Source organism: Rattus norvegicus, chromosome 19, assembly GCF_021556685.1.
Source record: "Rattus norvegicus strain SHRSP/BbbUtx chromosome 19, alternate assembly SHRSP_T2T, whole genome shotgun sequence".
Lineage (NCBI taxonomy): Eukaryota > Metazoa > Chordata > Mammalia > Rodentia > Muridae > Rattus > Rattus norvegicus.
In genome coordinates, this window is record NC_141552.1 from 69,157,676 (window position 1) to 69,174,305 (window position 16,630).

General features: G+C 46.6%; 1 protein-coding gene and 1 long non-coding RNA gene across 3 annotated transcripts in view; one reads left to right on the top strand and one right to left on the bottom strand.

The window, feature by feature from the left end:
* Pcnx2 (pecanex 2) overlaps window positions 1–9,790 on the bottom strand; it is a 150,624-nt gene extending 140,834 nt beyond the window's left edge. The window contains 3 exon segments of one of the 2 annotated variants that reach the window (NM_001427189.1): window positions 1,377–1,494; window positions 2,623–2,828; window positions 9,408–9,790. In NM_001427189.1, the coding sequence (NP_001414118.1) occupies window positions 1,377–1,494; window positions 2,623–2,828; window positions 9,408–9,560 (477 nt within the window). In that variant the 5' untranslated portion in view covers window positions 9,561–9,790. 2 annotated transcript variants of the gene reach the window in all.
* Window positions 1–10,644, top strand: LOC147999617 (uncharacterized). The gene is made up of 2 exons (XR_015643680.1): window positions 1–320; window positions 8,808–10,644. It is a non-coding gene; the product is annotated as an uncharacterized LOC147999617 (long non-coding RNA).
* The last annotated feature ends 5,986 nt before the right edge of the window (window positions 10,645–16,630 follow it).

Consider the following 16,630-nt stretch of genomic DNA (forward strand, 5'->3'; position numbering starts at 1 on the left):
GGAAACAGAAAGCAAACATCAAGATAGAGTCTGCCCACTGCAAATTCCACACAGCCCACACAGCTTGACCACCCTTCGCCCTTCAGTGGCAGCTCAGTCTGTCTAACTGGTTCATAGGGAAGGGACACCTCAGCCTCTGTGCTTCTGAAGAATTATAAAACGGGCAAGGAACATGGATTCTGAAGCACGTCTAAGGGCAGACGTCCTCCCAAGATGGCTGCACCATGACAGAAAGGAGGGGAATGCTAATGAAGACATGAAAACCAGAAGGGATAAGGCATACCAATCGTGGAGACCTATAAAGCCCCCGTACGTGAGAGGTAATATATTGGGATTCCGTGAAGCAAGATTTAATGCAGAAGGTATTAAAGCAGAGAGATGGCAGTCCTTATAAGTAGGAAGTGTGAATGTAAATGTTGCTTTGCCTTCCTCAGATGAAGTGATGAGAGAGCCATCCCTAAGCTTTTGAATATATGGCTTGGGCTGAGCCCAGAGTATTTTTGTCTAACTATCCCTAGGCCTAGAAGCTTCTAGACTTCATACAACCTAATCTTCTGCAAGCCTGGGCCTTGAAGGCTTCACCTTCCAGCCTCTGTCTGCAAACCTAGGCCTAGAATGTTTCAACCTCTGAGATTTACTGCTGAATAAACTCACTCCTTTTAGCTCTTTCTGAGCTCTAGCCCACTGGTTCTGCTCAACTGCACTGGCTCAAACCCCTCTCCAAGCTGACTGATTCAAATTGGCTTCTCTCGGCTTCTAGCTCGGTTGCTCTGCCTGGAAAAATCAGCCTCTGAACGCTACGAACTGAGTTGCTCCCAACTGAACAGAACTGCTCTGAACAGCCTTCTCTCCCTCACTGCTTTCAAATCACCTCCCTTTCCTGTCCTTGTGAGAGTTGGACTCGTCCTATCTCTGACTCATTCTGTCCAGTTTTTCGCTGATTTGTCACTTTGTCTGCCCCTCAACTAGACATCGTCATTTGGGATTAAAGGTATACTAGTGGTGTGTCTGTATTCCAGCCAGATCCTATCTTTGGATGTGATCCCTTGCCCAAGCAGGCATGTTGCTGGATTAAAATTCCTCTACAGGGAAGCATTGACAATCTGAGGGCTTCATGGCTGACTGGAGAAGAGGAAAGGAGGGAAGAGCTTTGCATCACAGTTCTCTGACAGGGAAGATAGCATGAGAGGCTGCTGGTGTTCTGGAAACACACAGTAGGTGAAATCTGATGCCCCAAGTGTACCTAGGTGCCATTTCCACAGCCCACAGCATGAGAAATACCAGGGGCCAGTACAACCCCCCCTCCCCACCCCATCCCTGGATGGAGGCTTCACAGTAGGGAGTGAACACCAAAACAACAGAAAGAGGTCACCAACCAATGGCCCCGAGGAATGCTGGGAGTGGACACTCTGCCCTCGGGAACTACAGCAGAGGGGTGGTGTGGTCAGGCTCCGAGGTTCCTCCTTCTTGGTGCTGTGAATCTGCCTGTTATTGCTGTCCCAGGGTGAGAGGAGCAGATGTTACTGAGAAGCAGTTTCTTCCACGTTCCGCCCCTCGGGTCTGTTCCTTACGTACAATCTTATTTTGAACAGCACATAAACTTTCCTCTAAACTTAGAAGACACACTCTTATCCATCCTCCCTCCTTTGCTTCCTCCCTGCTCTCCCCGTGTGCATGTGCCTGTGTGTGTGTGTGTGTGTGTGTACATGTGGGAATGTATCTGTGGGAGTCAGAGCGAACTCAACCACAGGTATAGCTCAGCCGCCATCTACTTGGTTTGTTGAAACAATGTTTCTCATTGGTCTGGAACTTGCTGGTTTGTCTGGGCCAGCGGACAACAAGCTGTAAGGAGCTATCTGCCTCCAGAATCCCCAACAACGGGATCACAAGCCTTCTATCATCTAACACCGTGCCTGGCTTTTTAAAATGAATTCTGGGGATCAAGCCCAGCTCCTCACGCACCCTCCCCTGCCTGGGAGACACAGCTTCAGAGACAAACTATAAAAAGTGAAACAAGCTTTGTGTCCCTAAGTTTCCCTCAAGCTCTGATCCCTGGCCTCCATGTGACCTCTGCCTCAACACGCACTATTCCTTAAGATTCTTTGATGTCCTCTGTAAATCTAAAAGCAAGATAAAATACTTAGACTATTTCCAATTGTTTAGCCTAAGTCAAATGAACTTCTGATCCTAGGGTAAAGCTAGGTTGCTGACCAGATAAAACATCCAGAGTGTAATAAAAAAAAAATCAATTCTATTAAGTTTCTATTCTATTAAATATAAGCGAGGTATACAGACCCATGTGTGCCTGGAATCTTCACCCTTATATATAACTCATAACTAGAAGGCAACTTCTATTTTATTTTATCTTATTTTGAACCTAAATTTCAAGTAGCACACATTGGCCTGAATTCACTGTGCACCTATAGGTGACCTTGAACTCCCAATCCTCCCACCTCCACCTTCCACCACACAAACCACTATACCAGATATCCTTGGCGCCCAGCATCCAACCCAGGCCTTTGTGTGCGCTAGCTAAGTGCTCAACCCCACCACAGCTGCAACACTGTAACTAAAAGCAGATTTTTTTCCTTTGGGAACAGGTGCTTTTCTGGACAAGGATACCTTGGGATTTTGTGCCTGGGGGGGTGCTGGCTGCTGGCTTCTCCCTCTGGCCTCCGCTTGCTTCTCTTTCTTGGGGATCGGTGCTGGATTACTTCTCCCTTGTCGAACATGAGGTGCAGGCGGTAGCTGATAAGTTTGATGACTGTAAAGAAGATAGTCACAGAGCCGCAGTAGAACAGCGCTGTGAGGAGATTTGGAGGAAAAGCCTGTGGGAAAGAAGAGGGAAGGGACGCTCTTGCCAGCAGGCTTCCACTTTGCTTTAAATCTTTAAGCATAGTCAGCTCTTAACTGAGCACACAAGTCAGGGAAGATATCAAGTGCTTCTGGCTTGGGAACACTTTCTGGTTAGAATATCAACGGAAAAGGGGTTATATTATCTAGTTACTTTTGGTTTTTCTTGCTTCCCCAGTTCTTATCAGTGACTTTGATGACCAATGTTTCTCCTAAGCTCTTCAATTTTATATATGAATGTCTTATTACTGAAATTCAGATTACTGTGGATGTTACAAGGAGTAGCAGGATTCAACCTTGACACAGTGTATGAACCATTCTATGCTGTGCTGTTAGCCCATGAGTTAAAATAGGGCAGGGAGCACAGCTCAGTGGCAGAGCATTTGCCTGTGTGGAACCCTAAGCTCAATTCCAAGCACTGAAAGAAAAAGATAAAACAAAACAAAACAAAACCTATTGAGGCTGGAGAGTTGGCTCAACTTGTAAAATGCTAAACACACCAACATGAAGACCAGAGTTCAGTCTCTGCAACTCACATGAAAAACCCAGGCACTGTAGCCTACACTGATAACGCCAGTGTTACGAAGACAGAGCCAGGAGGATTCTGGGAGCCCAGTAAGCCCTGGGATGCTAGCATCTCTAATTCCCACTGCAATCCTTGCTGCCACCACCCACCCCTCATCTTTAAAACTACACCTGGATTTACTACTACTTAATATCAGGTCTCAAACCATAGATACTGTTAACAACTCAGGTAATAAAGTCGGATACAGTTTAAAAATGTAGCAAGGAACTTCAGAGCAAATGCCTTTGCTCAGTTGGTGCTGTGGCTCAGATGGACCCACACATAAGAAGAAAACTGTGGAACAAGCCACTATTGTGACCAATGCCTGACTAGAAGCAGCTTAAGGGGCGGGGGGTTCATCTTAGCTTGCACTTTAAAGGGATACAGCCCAGTGTGGAGGGGGAAGCATGGGACCAGGCAGGGAAAGATGCTGGTGGGACTCCAAACCTCTACAAATCTTGAAACAGGAAGCAGAGAGTGGACAGGAAGTAGACCTAGGTAGGCTACATAACCTCAAGGCCCACCCTCAGTGAACCACTTCCTTCAGTGAGGCTTCAACTCCCCTTTAGACTCCACAGTCTTCCGAAACAGAGCCACTAGCTAGGTAGCCTGTGTTCTAACAGGTGAGTCTGTGCGTGACACTTCACATAGCAACCATGGTGACTTTCCAGCAGGATCCCTTGGGGGATATTTCGTACGGCAGACTTTTTCCTTCTCCCCTGGTTATTAACTACCTTGGTCTTTATTTTAGAAATAACAGAAGAAAAGGATCATGGGCTGTGTTTTAGCTTTCTTCCATTTCTTCTCCCCCCACCTCCGCCAACTTTTCATATGTGGGTATGGTGTATGCACGGCTGCGTGCATGTTAGGTATGCATGGTGGCATGCGTGGGGTGCTTATGGGCATGGATGAATGTGCAGGTGGAAACGGGAGGCTGAGATCAGGAATCACCATCCCTCACTCCTCCTCCACCTTACTCACTGAGGCAGGGTGTTCCAATCAAACCCAGAGCTCACCGACATGGCTAGTCTGACTTAGCCAGCGTGATCGGAGGATGCCCTGTCTCTGCGTTCTGAGGATGGAATTTCTGGTGGGTTTGGCTACCAACCTGATGGTCTTTGTGGACTCTGAGGATCCGAACTCACACTTGCTCTTCTCGTACCGTAACTGCTGAGCCTTCCCCCTGCCTCCATCTGTCTTCTCTTTTGAGATGGTAAAGATTCGGGAGATGGATATATATATATATATATATATATATATATATATATATATATATATATATATATATATATCAGAGAGTTAAAGGACTAAAAGATTCTCAATAGCCCTCAAAGACCAAAAAGTCTACATTTTCTTTCTATATTTAAGACAAATCAATAGCCATAAACGAGCTAAAGCCATTGTTGTTAGACCTAATGCTCTATAATTTGTTTCTCGATGCTGAGGTATGAGGGATTCTAGAGGTGACAATCACGCCAGAAGATGGATGGCAGAGGGGAGGGAGGGAGAAGACTCTGAAGATCTGAGGCAAGGAGCCGCAACCATGAAGGGCTGAGGGTTTCTGATGCCAGAGGCCTGAGAACTTTAATGCCAGCTGCTGGCCAAGAGCAGAGAGCCTGAGAGCCCTCTCACCCTTGTATTAGCTGAGCACCCCAATACCGGATGTCTTCATTAGGGTTTTACTGCTGTGAACAGGCACCATGACCATGGCAAGTCGTATAAAGGACAACATTTAACTGGGGCTGGCTTACAGGTTCAGAGGTTCAGTCCGTTATCATCAAAGTGGGAGCAGGGCAGCATCTATGCAGGCAGAGCTGAGAGTTCTACATCTTCATCTGAAGGCTGCCAGTGGGAGACTGACTTCCAGGCAACTGGGACTAGGGTATTTAAAGCCCATGCCCACAGTGACACAGCTGCTCCAACAAGGCCACACCTACTCCAACAAGGCCACACCTCCAAATAGTGCCACTCCCTGGGCCAAGCATATACAAACCATCACACTGGAGCTGCGTTCAGAAGCCAGTAGGCACCGCCTGCTGCTGCCCAGTGCTGCAGGAAGCTGAGGATTCCAAGAACTGCCAAGATGCTGGGGCCAGTAGAGGTTAAAAAGCCCAGAAGTTTCTAGAGTGTGGTTCTCAACTTGTGGGTCATGACCCCTCTGGGGGATCCACTGACCCTTTTACCGGGGTTGCTGAAGACATGGGAAAGCACAGATATTTACAATATGGTTCATAACAGTAGCAAAACTGTGGCTATCAAGTAGCAACAGAAATTTTCTATGGTGTGTGTGTGTGGGGAGGGGTTCATCACAACATGAGGAACTGTATTAAGGGTCACAGCATTAGGAAGGTTTAGAACCTCTGGCCTAGATTAATGGGCTTCTGCTCTCAGAGCTTGAACTGTAGCTTCTGGGTCTCCCAGCCCACAGCTTGGGCCGCAGAGAACCCAGGATTCCCGTGGTCAAATTGCATCTCCTTTAGTACTAAGAGTCCCCATCCAAGTAGAGGAGAAGAGCCAGGGGCAGATGACTGATTACAGCTGCACATCAAAGGGATTCCGAGGGCAATGGATGGAGGTGCCTGCCACCGAAGCATGAGGACCCCAGGGGCCCCTAGCTTTACACGAGGCAGTTTATTCTTGCAATCTCAGATCTGGGGAGGCAGAGAGGGAAGAATTTCTGGAACTCACTGGCCGAACAGCCTAGTAGAATTGGGGGACTCCAGGTTCTAAAGTGGAGAGCAATTGAAGAAGATACCCCCCACACACCACAATGTGTCATGGTTCTCGAGGACATATCACTCAGACAGAGGAAATGGCATCATCTATAACAGAACACAGTTAGAGGGAGCAAGGTCAAAGAGCTCTCCCTTAAGAAGAAAACCAACCGAGAAAGCTTGGAAGAACAGAGATGCAAAGTCGACTTCTTAAGTGCCACAGCGGTGAGTATCTTAAACCCGAGTACAACAGCCTCTGAGTTTAAAACTGCTGGGGATGAAGCACGTAGTTTTCAATTCGCTTATTACCGACTGCAGAGAGGGAATATATACTTCACAACACAGAAACCAGGCAGACTCTGCCCTGACCAGTGACCACGGTCAACGGCAGCATCAACGGGCACAGGGGTGGGAGAATACGCCATGCCCCTCTGGTGTGCTGCACAAGGACATGGCCTTGCTTGGTATCGCCGTCCCAACCCCCTAGTCACACAGGTGAACCCAGAACACGGAAACACAAGTTAAGAAACGCTCTATAAATGTTATCAATTCTATAAAACAATTTTAAATGCCACAAAAGCCGAAAGGACCCTCTGGAGTCAAGGTTAATTAACGACCTAGGAGCCTTGCAAGATTCTCTACTGAATCTTGGATCCAGAAAAGACAAGGTGCCCTTCCACCCAGGGCAGGAGGGGGGAATCTGTACAGAAAACAGACGTAAGACAAGAGAGTCATTTCAGCCATTGTCTTGATGTAAGGATGACATGGTGACTGTCAGCCCTCTCGAGATACACAGCACTGCCGTGTCTCGTGGCTCATCACTCATTTTGAAATACTATACCATGTATATATTAATACATAAAGAAGGCAGTGAGGTAGATGTGTGAAGCCCATGATGGAAAATCCCGTCAATTTCAGGAGCTCTAGAGTCACATACAACACAAGCCTCTGGGCACGCCTGAGAGGGACGTTCCAGACTGGGTACTTGAGGTTGGAGAACCCACCCAAAATGTGGATGGCCCCACCCCACGTGCTGGGACTCGGTGAGCTGAGCACCAACATCCTCCTCTTTCTGCCTCCTGACAAGTACATAACATGACCAGCGGCTCACACTTCTGTCTCCAGGTCTTTCTCACCACGACGGACTGCACCCTCCAACTGTGAGCCTAAGCAAACCTTCCTTCTCTAAGCTGCCTTTGTACGGTAATTAATACACATCGTAAAATGCCAAGAATCGTTTGTTCTAGTGAACATGGTGTAACATCCTTTGTACAAGTCTCACAACTTTTCTGAATGTTAGATATTTCCCCCCACACTAACAACTGGAGGCCAGGGACGTTGGAACACTCCTGTCATCTCAGCACTTAGGAGGGAGAGGCAGGAGGTTCAGAGGCTGAAGGAGAGCCTGGGCTGCATGAGACTCTGTCTCCAAACACAAAAACAGCAGCAAAACAAAACAAAACAAAACAAAATCCTTGGGGATAGAAACTAATCCATATCCTATCTCAAGCTTCTTGTGTTTATTTAAGTGTATTTTTTTGTACTGAAAGTTGAACTCAGACTCCTAGTGGTTAATACGTGCTATAAGGTCTATTCTAGACGATTTCCCTCAATTCGTCCTACCACCTTCTCTATTACATGACAATCTCACCTCTTTTCTTTCAGCAGTGGGCAGACACTCTGACTTACTCACTTTGGAGTCCTTCCCTGGGCTGGAAGGGCCTCTGACCTCATAGTCCATCTGCTCTTTCTCTTCTTTGAGATCATCGCACCCAGAAGACCAGGTGGTCATATACATGGGCCGCCACCAGCCTCTGGAGAGGCCCCCACTTAGAAAACTAAGGTCTAGGTGGGTCCAGTGTCAGTCTAATAAGCCTGTAAGTCCAGGTCCAAGCCTGACTGTCCCAAAGAAGACTTCCTAGGTTCTGTCTGGTTGAGCTCCACTGTTCCCATAACTAGTTCTAGTGACCAGTAAGATAGCTCAGTGAGTAAAGGCGCCTGCCACCAACCCTGATGACCTCACTTTGATCCATGGATCCCACATAGTGGAATCCCTGCCTAGTTGTCATCTGACCTCTCTGAGTGCTTTCGAGTATGTAAACACGCACGCACGCACACATGCACAAATAAATCAATCTCTTGTTCTACAGCTGAAAAAGTAAAAGGTCAAAGTAAGTAAAGTTCTTCTAACATCCCAGAACTGGGACAAGCTGGATCCAGAATTCAACTGAGGTAGTCTGCCTTCAGAACCACAGCTCTGGACAAACTGCCAGAAAAAAAGAGCTAGGGTCTAGGGGTGCCAAGCCACCAGGCATCTCGAATGTCTCAGACTCAGGATCTGTCAGCCATGCAAACTCATTGAAGATTGTGTGGAGGAGAACATGATCACGCACTGTTCTAGGGATAAAGCCCTTCACAGGCACAACAGAGTCAGCTCCCTCCGCCCCCCTCACATCGGCAAGTAAACAATGGGCAGCTTTTTAAGGGAGCTTCATCGTGCCTTCAGATACCTATATGTTTAACTGACCTATGAAGGTCATAGGTAACCATTCAGCAAATATTCACTACCCCACATTGGTGGCCAGCCCAGAGGAGGAGTTGCCACACTGCTCTAACATATTCCTATGACACTTATCCACTCCTGTATTTTTATTTTTTTAATTTTTTTTCCTCAGACTTCTCCACACCGTGGCATTGAAACTGCAGAGCGATTGATGGTGGGATCTTCCTAAAGCAAAGCAGGAAGAGTAGAAAAAACGACTAACAACAGAAATCAGGTCGCCTGGGGGGATTCATACTGCCTGCCTTTTCATTGCGACCGCACCTGATGTGTTTGTTACAGCTGATATCATCCGGAGCCATGAGGCCTAGGGTTGGTACCCACAAGCCAGTCTAAACAGTTCCGACAGCAGGGCCTGACTCATCCAGGCAGCCCGCATCCATTCTTAATGAGCCCACTGTCCCCAAAGTCCTACATACTTCTCTTTTTCCTGCGACTCCCCTGTGCCCTGCAGGACTTCTGTCCCCAAACCCCCTCCCTCATTCTTCAGTCCCTACTTCTCAAAAGTCACCGTCCTCTTCCCAATCTGGGCTCCTCTGTGGCTCCCCCTCCCCTTCTTTTTCAGTAACCTTACTTCCTATTTAGTTTTCTGTCTCCTTCCTTTCCTTCCTTCTCCTCCCCCTTCCTTCTGTTAATTTTCCTTTCCGCTTCCTGTTTCTCCTCTTTTTCCTTTCCTCCTCCTCCTCCTCCACCCATCCCTAAACTGGGGACTCACCAGGTGCAGCGCCAGCGGTAGCAGGAGCAGGAACAGCCACAGGTAGAGGTGGCAGCTGTTGGTGAATTTGCTATGCTCCGGGTCGTGGTACCAGCCCCCTGTGAGCGCGGCCCACACGCCCTGCCTGAGCAGCTGCAGCACCTGGGACGCCATGCCCGCCGAGTCCGGCAGGAGCCGCGGGCGCCCTGGGGCTCAGCGCCCTGAGCTAAGCACCCCGGGGCTCAGTACGCCGGTGCGTAACCGGGTGCTCCAGTCGCGCCCCCGCCCCCGCCGCCGCCGCCGCCCAATCCGCGGCAGACGCTGAATACCACGGACCGGCACAGCGCGGTGCTGGAGCCGGCTGGGGCTGCCAGGCAGGTGCGCGCCATGTCCAAGGGAAGGAGGATTTTCCCATCATGCTCCGCGATGGCTGCTCAAGGATGCTCCCGCGGCTCCGCCCCGCGCCCACCCAAGTCTGAGAAGGAGCTCAGTTTCTCTCTCTCTCTCCTTGGTGCCTGGGGCTCCCAAGAGTGAGTTTGCAAGAATATTCCTTTGTGAGAGCCACAGACAGGAAACTCCTTGACTTTTGTTTTTGTTTTGTCGCCTACCCCAAAGGTTTGTATAACCTCGAGGCCTAGGCTTGCGGCACTCAAAGCGATGTTCTCTGAGCTCCACCTGCGAGGCTTTGGTCCCTGTGACCTTGGCTGGCTATAGACTAGCGGCTCTGAAGTTTTATGTGCGACATGATCTGCTCCCACTGACTTCGTTTTCACCCTGACTTTTCTCCTCCGACCCCGATTACCCAATTGGGGGGCACAGAAATGATAGCCGTCGTTCTGAAACAATCGTCGGAGCCCCGTTAACCACATATTTTTACTTTACATTGTTTTATCTTACTGGTGAGGAACGGTCTCACTCTGTAGACTGAATTGGCTTAGAAGGGATTGTGTGGCTCGGGCTGGCCTGAAAATTCATGGCAATCCTCCAGAATATTAGGATTATGAACGTAAGCAACTACATCCAGCGCTCTGCCTTTTGATACATTTCCCGAACATTATCCAGGATAACAATCTACCATTTCAACCAGGAGAGAGATCAGGGGGAAGAAGGGAGGAGAAAGAGAAGAGCAGATTTTGATTGCGGCGCTAGGTGGCGCTAGATCGCTGCCAGAGTAGAGTGAAGTCCATTATTGGTATCCAATCAGGCAAGGATTAATAAACAGGAAGAATTCAATACAGCAGAAGGCTTGTTCACAAAATGACGACTCTAATTCTTACTTACGTTTGTTTGCTCCTTACATGTGTCAGTGTGCATTCTGTGTGTCTTGTGGGGATATTGGTTTGCTTTTGGTTCTTTCTTTCTTTCTTTCTTTCTTTCTTTCTTTCTTTCTTTCTTTCTTTCTCTCTTTTAATTTTCTATACGAGGGTTCCTGAAGGACAGGATAGAAATAATGGAAGGGAGATTTTGAGTTTCAGTTGAATCCGTTTTGAAGAAATGAGAAAATGTCTTTAAATATTAAAGTAATGTGCCATGATCCCAAACTCAAAGTGAGATTTTAAAAAACCAAACAAACGTTAGCTTTAAAGTCAATCCTAGGACCTTGACTTCTGTAGACATAAAATGAAGAACTAATGTACACTGTCTCCCAGAGACGAGGAAAATACAGACAAAGCAGCTAAAACCAGCTGTTTCCAACTCCCGAAATGCCATAAAGCCACAGACAAAATGGAAAAGAATTTATTTAAAATATACATTAATCAAAGCAGCTCTTCGTTACAGGAGCTGCCTTCTCCATTCCAGGCAAGAACCCTGCCCTGAGTTAGGAAAAGGTAAAAGGGGCCACAGGCAACAACTTGAATCCACACAGAGACCCCCGCAGCCCTGTAAGGGAAGTTGTTATGAACATGTTATATATGCTGTTCCCTTTGTCCTGATGTCCGCTTAAAAGGACCGCAGAAAAATGTAAAAACCATACAACTGTGGCCAGTGAAATGGCCCAGAGGCTTCGAGAATTCTCTGTTTTTGCAGACCACCAGAGTTTGGAGTTTGTAAATCTAGCTCCAGGAGACCTGACACTCCCTTCTGGACTTCAAGGGCACTGGTTATAGGCACAGCAGACATGAGCACAGTCAAGACAGCCATGCACATAAAAATAAATGAATCATTTTGAAAATTGGTTGTCCTCTTCAGGCACTGGGCACTTATCAACAGCCACTGAATCATTCTTTGCAGAGAAAAGAAATGGTTGTGTGTGTGTGTATGTGTATGTATGTGTGTGTGTGTATGTGTGTGTGTTTCCAATATCCTCAAGGTGGTTCACAACCATCTGTAATGTCAACTCCAGGGGATCTGATGCTCTCTTCTGACTTCTCAGGGCACTGCATGCACATGTGCACACACATAAAGAAAAATAAAATAAATCTTTTTAAAAAAGCAAATGCTAAAGTATTATATATAGAAATATATAGATAGAGATAGAGAAAGACAGAGGGACAGAGACAGAGAGAGTGACAGAGAGACAGAGAGAGATGGAGAGAAACAGAGAGACAGAGAGAGAGATAAAGAGAGAGTATATGCCAAGGGTGGTATGTGGTACTTGAATCCCAGTAGTCAGAAGCCAGAGACAGGTGGATCCCTCTGTGGGTTCAAGACTAGTCTGGTCTACATAGTAAGCTCTAAGACATCCAGAACTACATAGATAGAGATACCTTGTCTCAAAGATAGTATGTGCATGTGTGTGCATGTATGTATGTATGTATATGTAAAGTGCCCTAAAAAGGATATATATGTGCACAAACTTGTCTCTCCTGTACAAGTAGGTCTGCTCTTGGAGATATAAAATTAAACCCTGAAGCAAGAAAACAGATGGCCAGAGGATGGAGGGAATGTGGGGGAGAAAATTAACTTTTAGATATAAAAACATGTATTTTTCTCATATCTTTATAATAAGTATGTATGCGAAACGAAGTGGTAGTTGCACTTAGATTTTTCTTGGTTCCTGTAAGGTAGATTCTAAACCCAGAAAACACTAAAAAGGAAATGAAGAAAGATGACTCAGAGAAAAGTAAACAAATGGGAGAACATCATTGTCTTTTCTAGAAATCACTGTAGAATCAACCCCAGTGGGGAAGCAGGTTTCCTGTGCCCAAGTTACTATGGAGGAGAATGTATTTGCTTGATAAATGAAGCTGGCTGAGGTAAAGCTGGCCATCGTGGCTTTGGGCCTAGACACCCTTACAGAGAAAGCAGTGAATACCTAGACCGGTTCAGGATCCAAACCACATCCCGGAAGGGAGACTGTGCAACACTCTTATAGGATGGGAACACATACGAGGTCAGGGGAGTGCGGTGGGCTGTTGCATTGACCAGTCACAGTTTGACACAGGGGTTAAGCAAGGAAGTTAATGTTGGTGATTGGGCCTTAACCCCACCCCCGACTCAAGAGGTCTGATATTTGGAGAAAACCATCGCTTTCACCAAATGAGGAAAATAAATGGATCTGACAATGAATGTATGTATGCAAGGCAGAAGCATCCGCCAGCAAAATAAATGGGGGAGTGCCCGGTTTTTAAAACTTAATAGAAAATAAACAAAGCAACCGATAGAAGCCCATCTCTGTAGAGGCATTCTCTCTGTATATTTTCTTCTTAAAGTATTATATATATTTCTCTATGACTTCTGGTTAACACCTGTAGAACACTGTAACGAATCAGCCCTTATGGTTGAAAAGAGTCAAGGACATTATAAGTAAAATGCAACAAAAACTGAAGGAGCAGGCGGCAGGTGGACAAGCTGGTGCCAGAGCGGAGCCCAAGGTCACGGGCACTGTGGTTCTGCGTAGGCAGGGATATCAGCAAGGATGGAGGGTGACCTCGGCTTTCGGGAAGCCCTCAGCCTTTCACGCTGTAGCAGCGCTTAATGAAGTGGTCCATTGTTCTTCTCCCCAGCCCGGTTGTAATCTGTAACTCCTAGGCTCTATCTGCAAGGCTGCAGTTTGGCCCCGGGGGATTAAAGTAACAAATCTTACAACTCAGGATGACTTTGTCTCAGGCACAGCGCCAGCTGAAACCCAGAATAAACAGTAAACGGATACACAATCAGCACTCAGAGCTCTGCCGGTAACTCTTGTTCCTGTCATTCATTTAACTCCTTGCATCAATGTATGTGAGGATGGAGAAAGAGGGAGGGGCAAGAGCATCAGGCCAAATCCCAGTCTCACAAGGCACTGGAAAAGCACCATACGCTTCTTGACTGACTTCTGACTAAGACACTGAGACCTCCAGAAAACAGCAGCTTCCAAACACTCACTTGTGGTGCTGGCTGCTTCCATTCCACATTTGTTCAAAATCCCTCTGTCTTCTAAGCCTTTGCTCAAGTCTTAATTTCTGCATGAGGCCTCTCTGTCCACCCTTTTGAAGATCTCCACTGGCTCCTGTTCATGCCTCCTCCCCTAACTCTTCTTGACCCATTGTTCCTGAAGTCCTTTTCATGTTTATAACAGTTATTAAAATCTAAGCCAGGCATGGTGGCGAATGCCTATATTCCCAGCACAGCAGAGGCAGGAGGATCAGGAGTTCAAGGTCAGGCTAGGCTGCATAGTGAGTTTATGGCTAGCCTGAGATGCACGAGAAACACAGACCTAACGGGAAGGCAAAGAGGAAGGGGAAGGGGAAAAGGAAAGGGAAGGGGAAATGGAAAGAGAAGAGGAGAAGAGAGGAGAGGAGAGAAGGGGGAAGGGAAAGGAAGTGGAAGTGAAGGAAAGAGGAAGGGAAGCCAAGAGGAAGAGAAGAGGAAGAGATGGGGGAGGGAAGGAGAGGAGGTTGGGTTTAATTTGAGGCTGTGAATATAGTGAATCAGTGAAGAGCTGGTCTAGGGCCAACAAGGCCCAATTTCCAGCACAAAAATAAATCTGTAATTATAAAACTCCTGTGCATAACTTGTGTGTGTGTGTGTGTGTGTGTGTGTGTGTGTGTGATTTTCACCTGTGTGCTACAATTTAATATGGTCCAACTGTATTCATTCTGCCTGTTTGTTTTTTCATCGAATTCTGTTAAAATATGAGTTCTGTAATGACTAGCACTTCATCTTGTCACTTTTTATATCTCAAGCACCCAAAGGGTACCTGCCATCCTCTGTGCTGTGTAGTCAGTCATGTCTTCCTGTCTGTCTGTCCTCTGTTACAAATGATGTGAGTGTATTTACTTGGTTTTTATTGTAGCAATGTTCATTATAAATAAAGAATATTGATGCCAAGTGGACAGAAGGTCCACTCAGTCTCGGGATACAGAATTTACTTTCCTCATAAAACCATCATGAGGAGCTGGAGCAATGGCTCAGTGGTTAAGGGCACTGGCTGCTCTGACAAAGGACCTGAATTAGATTCCTGGCACCCACATGGCCCCTCTTAACTGTTGAGGTTTGGTCTGTTGCTATGTATTGTAACAGTAAATTCTATACCTGAAGATCTAGACCCACACACACATGCATGCATACTCACACACGCACACACACACACACACACACACACACACACACACACACACACACAGAGTTAGGTCCCAGGCTGTTCACATATCCAGAAATAAATTTATTATAGACTATTGTAGTGGTGAATTAGTTAAACCTCTTTGGGTCCTGTCCAGTGGATCACACTCAGGCACCTGCCCAAGAGCTCTCTGGATTCTCAAATCAAAGACACATGTATACCAGCTTAATTTTCATAAGCCTTGACTAGCTCAATGGTTGGGCACTTCTAAAGCTCCCGCAGCCAGGAAACACTCCCCCGGCTGGTATTCCTGGGTTAATCCTTTAAAATCTATATTTTATCCTTGCTTCCTTGGCTCCTTTTGAATGGCCCCCATCTTTGCTGCCCAAGCCCTTCTGGGCAGCCCTTTCAGGGTCACTTTCTTGTCACTTTCTTTCTTGGCCGTTACTCCCTCCTGTTCCTTCCCGTGGTCTATCCTACCACTTCTCCTGGTGGCCCTTTCTTTCCTTCCCTCATTCTTCCCCCAGGAACCCAGAAGTCCCGCCTCTTTCATCTTGCCCAGCCATTGGCTGTTGGTTCTTTATTGATCAATCAAAAACCAATCGGGGACAGGGACCTTCAGTGTTTGGACACGCAGATTCCCGATTTTGGGGGCCAAATTAAGGCAAAGCATTAGAACCAATTCCTAACAGACTATTTCTGGCCAGTTAGATAAAGGCCCGCATTCCTCAAGAACCCTTGAATCAGATTTTCAGTCCCCAGAAAGGCATCGTTTCCCTGACCTCTGGCAGGAGGGGCAGATGGCTCTCTAATTGGTACACCTGCAGAGCTCCTCAGCCAATCAAAGCCCAGGCTGCCCTCTGGGATCCCTAACATCACAAGTACCCGTTATACACATCAAAGTCTACACCAGCATCCCAGTCTCCCCATGTCTTCCCACAGCTAAATCTTCTCTATGTAATCTACATAATTTGTCTGTGGGACATATTCTGTCTGTCTGTCTGTCTGTCTGTCTGTCTCACTATCCTCTCGATGGCACTCTCTACCTTTATTCTCTGTGGATACTGTCACTATTCTCTCCCACTCTCCCAGTTCCCTATACCTGGCCATGCCCAGTCTGTTTTCTTTTCTCTCTGCTCTGAACACTTCCAGATGCCTCTGGATATTTCTGTTCCCTTACACACACACAGACACACACACACACACACAACTTTCTCCTAATAACTGAGAGGTCATGTCAACAGTTTCTTTACGTCATTCCCTCTTATATAGCACACACATGCCTACACATGTATATATACATATATGCATACACATATGCACACATACACACATATATATGTGCATATATATGCACACATACACATATGTACACATATGCACACACGTATATGTACATACATATATGCATACATATATACACACATGCATATACACACGCACACATATATACACATATACACACATGTACACATGCACACACACATACACACATGTACTCAAAAATACTCATACATACATACTAACACACACATACACATGCACACTCTTGACCCTTGACCTTCAAGTAGGATCAAAATAGGGGTTTCTGAATTCCAAAGCTCTTCCTTCGACATTCCTTTTGTCTTGACGTTAGCCACACCGCTCAGCAGAGGCAACCCCATGAAACTGTCATCTTCCTGCAATTCTGTTCTCTGAATAGAATAATGAAAGGGGAGGAGGGATGGGGATAAGTAAACCTCAGAGAAAATATTTTTCT